This window comes from Martes martes (assembly GCF_963455335.1).
Source record: "Martes martes genome assembly, chromosome: 5".
NCBI classification, from domain to species: Eukaryota; Metazoa; Chordata; class Mammalia; order Carnivora; family Mustelidae; genus Martes; species Martes martes.
The window spans coordinates 83,373,511-83,383,569 of NC_137892.1; the positions used below are offsets into that span (position 1 = coordinate 83,373,511).

At 40.3% G+C, this 10,059-nt stretch overlaps 1 protein-coding gene across 3 annotated transcripts in view; it reads right to left on the reverse strand.

The window, feature by feature from the left end:
• The window catches only part of TCERG1 (transcription elongation regulator 1), a 63,879-nt gene extending 54,120 nt beyond the window's left edge, over positions 1-9,759 (reverse strand). For all 3 annotated transcript variants that reach the window (XR_013966812.1, XM_080803402.1, XM_080803401.1), the window contains exons 1-3: positions 9,650-9,759; positions 2,972-3,197; positions 100-252 (exon numbers count right to left, since the gene is read on the reverse strand). Coding sequence is in view for 2 of the 3 variants with exons in the window: in XM_080803402.1 (XP_080659528.1) it covers positions 100-252; positions 2,972-3,197; positions 9,650-9,708 (438 nt within the window). In the remaining variant the exon portion in view is untranslated. The remainder of the gene's footprint in view (positions 1-99; positions 253-2,971; positions 3,198-9,649) is intronic.
• Positions 9,760-10,059: the final 300 nt, after the last annotated feature.

Here is a 10,059-nt window from a genome sequence, read left to right on the forward strand (position 1 = left end):
TGGCAAGGATACTGTCACTTATCTCCATTTACCAGAACTCTTAACTTTTACTCTCTTATCAGCAATGAGGTAACAACCTAAATACATTTTATAATTTACCTTCCCATCTGGAGTTTTATTTTCAACCCATATCTCTTCAGTAGGAGGCAGTGCTGGAGTACCAGGAGCAGTCACAGGAGGCATTCCTGGTGGAAACATCATACCCGGAGGAGGAGGCATGGTTCCCATGGGTGGAGGCATAAAAGGTGGTCTCTGTCAATTAATAAGAACAATAACGGTCACTTGCATTAATCTTTTTTTCCCCTTAAAGTACTGTAAGAAAAACTGGTTTTAGAGCCCATTCAAATACATTGATCTACGTTGAATAAGCCAAGTTTCTCTTTAACAAAAATGACTACTAAAACAGACTAGAAAGGAATAGATCAAAACACTAACAGGGGTCCTCTCTGTTATGGAATCATGGATGAATCAATCTTGCTTTTTTCTTATACTTTAATGGCACTGTTTCATATATTGGGTACTGGATTATTTTCAAAAGGAAAAAACTGATTTATTTATATATCTTGCTGAACACCAAGCACAACAATGCCTTCATACCTCACCTACGACAGGAACCAACCGTAAAAGAAACATTATTTTACAAACAACACAGCAATAACTGAAAAAGAAAGACTGGTTATACCTAACCCTTTATTCTCTTTTCCTATTAAGAACTATAAGGTAGAAAAGATTCATCATTTCCATTCTTTTTCAAATAATACTAATAATGCAGATCAAACACACAAACATCAAGAAGTTAAAGGACATAGTAAAATAGTTGTCCATTTTACTTTAGTGGAAAGAATTTAAATGATATATATTACAATTTTTAAACAAATTTCCTGGAGCCATTACTGATCTAATCCTATCTCTGATAATTCCCTTACTACCATTCTTCAAAGATTGCTGAAACAAGACCCCGAATCAAACAATTTAAGTGGAATTGCTGTATCTTACTTTCTAAAGCTGAAATGTGCCCTGACATTTTAAAAACAGATTCTGAACATGAATTAGAACAGTTCCTCTAAAATCTGTAAGTTACTTTAAAATTCAATTATCCAAAACACCTTAATCTATATAATGGAAGGGACACTATGCTAATATCATGAAACTGCATTTCCTTTTCCTAAAACTGTCTTCTTTCCCATATACTAGGTTTTTCTGGATCCAGTTTAGTCTTTCCAGCAATTGCACAAAAACCCTTGTTCTATGAAATAACTACCCCAAATATGTCTCATGCACCATTAGCTGGAAATCATTTGGACTTAAAGTAAAAACATACACTTATCCATCAAGACCAAGAAAAGTATCAAAACATTAGAAAGTATCACATTACACCATCTGATTTATTTCCATTAGAGGGTCACATCAGTCCATTACATTTTATAGTATTCTACAAGTAGATTTAACTCTTAAAGCACAAATCAGAATAAATCCACCTATTATTACAAGTTATACCAGAGACAGTAGGTCAAAAAACTATTTCTTACTCTAATCTTCAAGGAAATAATAAAACCACCTGACACTTTGTTGGGAGGGAGGGGGACTACCCATTACTTGGAAGACAATTAATCATTAAGCAAGGGGCTCCTGGGTGGCTCAGTTAGTTAAGCAACTGCCTTCAGCTCAGGTCGCAATCCTGGAGTCCCGGGATCAAGTCTCACATTGGGCTCCCTGCTCTGCAGGGAGTCTGCTTCTCCCACTGACCTCTCTCCACTCATGTTCTCTCTCTCTCATTCTCTCTCTCTCTCGCTCTCAAATAAATAAATAAAATCTTTTAAAAAAAATCATTAAGCAAAATATTAAAACTCTGTGTCTCTTCCCTAAATACAACCCAATCTAAACTGAGTTAACATCACTTAAATACTACCTCATTACCCTTTTCTATTTTTAGTTAAGTTCATTCTTGATTATCTAAGCTAATGGAGGGCAGATGACAGCACTGTATTTATTTGGTTTCAGAGATGTGCAGGCTGGATAAACGTGAAAACAGATACATACTCAAACAAAAAGAAAACAATCTCAAAAGTAGACATTTGAGAGTTGATACCTTCATGACACCATTTCAGACAATAACTGGGTCTACATAAACCAGAAAGAAATATTATGCCTCAGGTTAAAATACCAGAAAAGCGGGGTGCCTGAGTGGCTCAGTGGGTTAAAGCCTCTGCCTTCAGCTCAGGTCATGATCTCAGGGTCCTGGGATGGAGCCCCACAACGGGCTCTCTGCTCAGCAGGGAGCCTGCTTCCCTTCCTCTCTCTCTGCCTGCTTGTGATCTCTGTCTGTCAAATAAATAAATAAACTCTTTTAAAAAATAAATTAATTAATTAAATAAAATATCAGAAAAGTATTTATTTATAGAAATCCCACAATAATTCCATTTCTAATGGAATTATTTAATTTTAATTTTATTTAATTTTAATTTTAAGATAACACTTTTTTCCCCCTCAGGGAGAGAAAATCCAAGTACTAAACTTAATGTATTTGTTGTCACTTTCTAGAGTCTATCCTAAACATCACTTCTGGGGAGAATTGCTCAGAAACACATACACATGTATTTACATTTATTGGCAACATGTACAATTGAAAATAAATTTCACCCACTCTATATATTAAGACTTCAAATTTCATAACCCATAAAGAAGATTACTAAAGTCTCAAGAGATAAAGGCATGTCAGAAATACCTTGCTGAATCCTAGTTTTATATGTACGGTTTTTTATCACCATCTAAATTCCCATTCTGAATTTCTATACTAATTATGTTTCCACTACTTTTGGAAACACGTTTTTTGTTAAACGCGTTAACATTTGAATGTTCTCTTCAGCTCCCATTTTCGTAAAAACAGTGAAACGAAGAACTAGTTTTTAAGTAAAACTCATATATAATATTGATACTGACACTGACAAAAAACAATCTCTATGTTCTTTACCTGGAGGTGCGGAGGGCCCATAGGTGGAGGAATCCCTCCTGGAGGAGGCATTGGCGGCATATTAGGATCAAAAGGAGGACGTCCAAAAGGGGGCCGAGGAGGTGGTGGAGGGCCTCGCATCATACCAAAAGGTGGAGGAGGTCGCATAAGAGGTGGTGGGCCTCGCATCACTGCATTTGGTGGGGGAGCCGGGCCTCGGAATCTCAAGGCCTGCTGTTGAGCCATCCTGTGTGGGAAAGTAATGTATAAATTTTTCCTTCTCAAAATTACAAAATGTAGCTTTTGATCTCTAATTAAAATCAAATTTAAAAGGCCCTTAAGAGCAAGTGGAGTTGGAAAGTCATCATTTAACACACGTTAAAAAGTGCGTAAGTCAGAATGATCAGTAGTTACCAAATTCAGGAGGAAATTTGGATGAGGATGATATTTGGATGGTCTTAAAATGTCTCCCCACATGCTATCTACAGTTGCAGGACAAGATGAAGAATTACTAACTACATATTAAGGAAACTGGGCAACACCCTGACCAAGTGATCAAAATTATTATCATCTAAAAAGGATAAATGGGCATTATATGACTGAGAGGGACACGATATCCCCTATTCCAAGCAAGAATGTTAACCTCAATCTAATAATGAGGAAATATTAGACAAACACAAACTGAGGAATGTTCCACTAAAAAGGGAGAAAGGAGGGGTGCCTGAGTGGCACTGTCAGTTAAGTGTCTGACTTGATTTTGCCTCAGGTCATGATTTCAGGGTCGTGAGACTGGGTCCAAGCTCAACACAGAGTCTGCTTCAGATTCTCTCTCCCTCTACCCTCCCCAATTCAGCATGTGCTCTCTCTAAAATAAAATAAATAAATCTTAAAAGAAAAAAGGGAGGAATGGGAGTGTATTCTTTACAAATGTCGATGTTATACATAAAAGACGAAGGGAGGCTGTGGAAATGTTCTAGATTTTAAGGGAAGCTAAAGAGATGACAACACAATACTGACTCCAGACTGGATTCTGTACTAAAGAGATGAAATGCTATACAGGACATTTTGAGTTAGTGGAAAACACTCAGGATATGGAGAGTAAGTACTGTGCCAGTGTAAATTTATGAAGTGATAACTGTGTTGTAGTTAAGTAAGAGTATCTCCATTCTTAGAAAACAGACACTTAAGTATTTAGGGGTAAAGGGCCATGGTACATGGATCGTACCCTCAGATGGTTCAGAGTAACAGACAGCATGCATGCGTGCAAATAATAAAGCAGAAGAGACAAAATAATAACACTAGGTGTATAACCTTCATTTCTGCAGCTTTTTGAAATTACTTCCAAACACAAAGCTTTTACAGGAGAGGTGGGTAGCAGCTTAAGAGATCACAAGCGTTCTTTTCCTAACGGAAAAGCCTTTTACTACATTGCACCTCACCCCATCCCTCAATCTCTAAACACACTGGTTTGTTTTCTCCATGGCACTTAAACAGATAGGTAGTATCACCTAAGAGGGTATTATCTATCTCCTCTCACAAGTGTTCTTAAAAAAATTATTAACTCTGCTTACAATGTGTCAGGCAGTGCTCTAAGCTCTTTTTAACTTATTTAACCACCGTAACAACCCTATGAGATAGATGCTACAGCTGACCCCTGAACAATATAGGTTTCAATTGCGCAGGTCCACTTACAGGTGAATTTTCTTCAATAAATTCAGTACAATACTAATTCATGTACTCTTCCTTAGGAGTTTCTTAACATTTTTTTTCTTTAGCATACTTTATTGTAAGAATACAGTATACAATACATATAACATACAAAATATGTGTTAATCAATTGCTTATGTTATGGGTAAGGCTTCCAGACAAGAGCGGGCTATTAATAGTTTAGGGGAGTCAAAAGTTATACTTGAGCTTTCAAATCTCATGGGGTTTGGGGGTCAGCATCCCTAATCCCCATATTGTTCAAGGGTCAACTGTATGATCAACCTCATTTTAAGATGAGGACATTAAGGCACAGGGAACTCACTTGCCCAAGACCTCACAATGGTTCAGCAGTAAAACCAGGATTTGAACACAGGCAACTGACTCTTAAAGACTACACCAGGCTGTCTAAAAGTGCCTTTAGAGCCGGGATTCTGTCTGTCCTGTTCTCCTGTATACTCCCAGCATGCAGGTCTGCACACAGTAGGTCTCAGTATTTGTGGAATCAACCAATACCTAGGTCATATTGCACCTAAGTTACAAGTAAGTTATGCCGAATATTATAAAAATTATTTTTAATATAATTCACCTTAGTCTTCCCAGTAGCTACTGTAACTTTCTACTTTATATCTGAAATTTATGTTTCTTTGTTTCCAAGATTAATAGTTACATTCCTTGTGTATATTTGAAAATAATCATTTTTTATACTCTCCTCACCAAGCTCTTCCAACTTTTCTACATTTTTAACCCTCCACTTAAGATTATCCTTTGAACTTTCTCTAAATTTTCCACATTGTAGTTCAACTGTCACAAAAAATTATAAGAACCAAGATGCCTTCCATGAGAACACTAGGATTATAAACACATCCACGAACTACTATACCAAGTGTATTTAACCAAATTTGCAAATGATCCTGCACTCAAAGTTACAAAGTATGAGGTAAAAATGGTGACTACAAAAAGAAATAAGGATCTTATCAGAATGACCAGTCTTCAAATTATATGCACTCCCCAAAGACAGACAGCCACTGTTACTGAAGAAAATCTTAACTTTTGAGCAGAAAAAAAGTTAAGCACCAAGGAAAAATACTCTTAGCACTGAGTTAATAATGTACCTTAATCTTCTGATTTCCTTTGAGTCTGCATCTCCCCTTTTGAAAAATTTACAGTAATTCTTTCTTTAGAATTTCACTTCCCAGTTACAGCTTGAAGTTAAGCATTTAGGCTCTAGAATCACAGAAAAGTCTAATCAGGGCTCTGCCTTTTGTTATGAGGCTAGTTACATAATTTCTGAGCCTGAATATACTCAGATGTAAATTAGCAGGGGAAGAGAAGTAAAACCTACCTCCTAACTCTGTTCAATGAGTTAATGCCTGTGAAACATTTAGGACAGTATCTGCTACACACTAAACTACTTTATCATTACTTTCATTCCCCCACAAAACCTAGCACAGTGCTCTACCTGAAAAGGCAATTCACTGTCAATTTGACTAGACAGCTTAGCTATCAACTCTGCCACTAAAAATGGTGACGAAATTACAGAACTTCCTCCATAAACAGCCTAAAGTTGCCACCTTCTGATGTCAGATCTGTACGGCACTGGTGCTGAGCTCTTTATGCCATTAATTCATTCCAACAGGAGGAATAAATGAGCCAATAAAGCACCTGGAACAGCACCTAGCACTTAAATCCTCTGTATTAGCTATTATTATTGTGGCTCTAACATCAGTATAGTAAGATCAGTAAGTGATAAACGGCATTAATATTAGAACGTTAGCTATACTATCGTGTCAGCTCTATTACTATAATTACTACTAACAGACTCCCTATAATCTGACCCCTCTATAACTTGACCTCTCTATAGACTCCAGTCTTCTTTTTTGATCAAGTATTTCAAAAGGTCACTACCATGAAGCCTCTGCCTAGCAGGCTTTTCCCAAAATGTTTACATAACTGGCTCCTCATTATTCAGCCTCATTCAAATGTTACCTCAAACTCTTCCCATCCCAAACCTCTCCTAGTCCCTCTCTGGCTCAGTTTGAGTTTTCAATTATGATAGAGATATGATATGATAAAAAATTTCTCACTTGTTTACTTCTGTATTATCTCTACCCAATAGTATATAATTTCCCCTTAGTATACTGCTGCAACCCAGTGTTGGTAACTGTTAAAGCATTACTCGTTTAATAATGATATTATTATGAAATGAAAACTGGATACTTCTTACATACCAAGCAAGTTATAAGGACAATATGGGCACTATTTTATTCTCACCACAACCCAATAAGGTTAAGTTTGGCACCATTTTTAAGAAGAAAACTATGGCACAGAAAATTAATTTTTTTAAGGCAGCTGGCCATGGTATGACCCCTGTATTTTTATTCACATTTTACAATTGAGGAAACTGAGATTGCAAGCACCTTGTCATAAAACATTAAGCACTAATAGAAAAGTAAACAAATGATCTATACAAATACAACTCTATAAAAGTTTTCTTAATGGTCCTCAACCATTAAGGGATGGATGGCATTTGGATCTCTGAATAAATTCTGTCTATTGTGGGTTATTTACATCTCTACCACTTTCAACCTTTTTGGAAAAAGAGAAGGCTACTTATATGAATAGAGAATTTTTTTTTTTTTTTACAAGAACACATGTACTACCCTACTAACTATTTTGTCCAGACATGCAATGTCCCCAGTGGTGAAGACAACGCTGCCATTACTTTAATAGAAGGGGCAAAAACAGAGAGATGCTACTGATGGGATTCAAATTAAGTGGTAAGATTGTGAGGAGACCTAGACCCTGCCAATTACTCAAGGACCCTGCATAAGTCTCTTCACACTTGTAGGCTGATCATTTGATGAGGTTAGTTTAATTCAGAATTTAGATCAATCTTAAGTAGCATGGAAGCTCCTTGAGGACAAAGGTTTCTGGTCTGGCTCAAGGCTCTACTGCCAGCAGGTACAGAGGTCAATGACTGTTACGAAGGACACACTAAATATAGGTCCAAAAAGGAAATCATCTCTAAATCTCCTATATTCATTTATTTACCATATATCCATTGAACACCTCATTTGCCAGGGGCTGTGACAGACACACCATGATATACATAAAGGACACTAATACAAAAACTAAGCCTCAATTTCTATCAAAGAAGCCGCATAAACAGGTAATTTCCTCTTAAACCCTGAGATGCTAAAATAAATTGTTTTATTTAAATGAAATAGTTTTACAATACGCTCTGGAAGCAACTTCCAACCCAAGAGGCCAAGGTATAAAATATGTGCAACAGAACACCTAATTAAAAACCCTATTCAAATCAGTTTTGCAACAATGTCTAGCTACTATTAATAAAGTCGAGGGGCCCCTGGGTGGCTCAGTGGGTTAAAGCCTCTGCCTTCGGCTCAGGTCGTGATCTCAGGGTTCTGGGATGGAGCCCCTCATCATGCTCTTTGCTCAGTAGGGAGCCTGCTTCTCCCCACCGCCCCCCAACCGCCCCCTCCCCCGCCTGCCTCTCTGCCTACTTGTGATCTCTGTCAAAAAAAAGTCTGAAAAGGCTACTTATTGTAAAACTCTAAAATGCAAAGTATTGTTCCCAATATGACTAGCTGAAGTAACTATTCTCTTGAGATCACAATCAGAAATAAACTTTCTATCACTAATATCCAACCACCCTGACAATACACTTTGATCACTCATTACTAAAGTGTACATACGGGTTTAAAGGATTTGAAATTCATCTCTGAAAGAAATGATTTTATTCCTGTCAAATAAGGATTTTTGTGTGTGACAATTCAGAATTTAAAAGACATTCTTCCTGAAAACTTGAGTAACAATACCCACTTCTTTATACAATTTCATCTTGAGCTCCAGACGATACCAAAGCGTCCTCATAACCTACAGTGCTCTTTTTCATTTTCAAATGCTGACAATGGCACAATTCAGAATGAAAGCTGAACGTCTGAAATGACATTTTTCCCATGCGGAGGGGGGCGAAAACGTACCAAACAAACATAAAGCTCTGTACCTCTCGTCCTCAAAAATCACTGACTGAAGAACTTTACTTTATCGAGACACTCTTGCTGTACCAAATCTTAATTACAAATTCCATAGGCACTGAGATACCAGAGGAAGAAAGGTCACTGCACTCTTTAGGGCAATGGCGTAAGCAGAAGAATGGAACAGCGATCCACACTGCAGGCTCGGGAGCCTGACCACCTGGGTTCAAGCCACTCCCTGGAGCCACAATTCCACCAATACGACCCTGTCCCACTTCCTCAACCTCTACGGGGTTCAGTTTCCTCACCTGTAAGATGGGCAAGTAACTTAACTGAGGAGGGGCCCGAAAAATGACAATAGCAACTACTCCAAAGGCACACCGAAGCACGATAACAAACGGCTGCTGCTACTGCTGTTATTCCCAAATGCGGCAGGACGAATACGAGGAGGAGAGAAAGAACGGAAACACACAGGAAGTTCAGAAAAGCAAGCGATGTGGGGATGAAGGCACAGGGCGGACGCGGAGACCGCGGAGGGCCGCGGAGGGCATGGGGAAGGCTGGGCCAGAAGTGGCGAGAGGTCCCCGGGAGTTCAGTTCAGCACGGAGTGTAGGCGGTCGAGGAAGAAAACCAGGCCCGCGGCAGTGAGAGGCCGAGAAGAAGGCTGAGGGGGGCCGAGGCGGAGGCGGCACGCGGCTGAGGCAGGGCCCCAAGGCGGGAACGCCGGACCCCGGCCGCAGGCCGCGAGGGGCGCGGGCGACCCGTGGAAACCGCAGGGAGCGCCCGGACAAGGCGCAGGAGGCCGCGGCCCAGCCCCGGTCCGGCTCTCTCATTCAAGCCACCTTCCCCTTCCCCCTTCGCCAACCCCATGCGGTCCTGGCCCCGAGCCGCCGCGGCTCCTCCGCCCACCCCCCACCGCGGATCTCCGCGCCACAAGCCTAGCCCCTGGGACTCCACTGTGCTGAAATATATGGGGGGGAGCAGAGCCCCTTACCTGAGCTCCCCCGGGTTGAATCGCTCACCGTCCCCCCCGTCCCCGCCACGCTCCGCCATTACAGAGGGCCGCGTTCATCCACCCGCCGACTGAGCGTACCCTATTGGCCGGACGGATCGTCAATCCCGTGCGAGCGAGGCGGAGATCGCAGAGATCTATGAGATGATTGGTGAAGCTTTCCATCAATCCTCAGGCTGGGGGTGGTATCTGCCTTACGATTGGTGAAAGGGCCCGCCGACTTTGAAAGCGGTATCGAGACAGCCAGTTGATTGGTCACTCGGAGGCTTTATGGGAAATGAGACTTGAGCAACGAGGGAACGCCGGCGCCCTCTCGCGGTCAGCAAAACTAGGTCCTCCCACGTACTCCGGCCTGCGGTAGCCACGTGTCTGCCGACTTCCAGGAAAGCCAA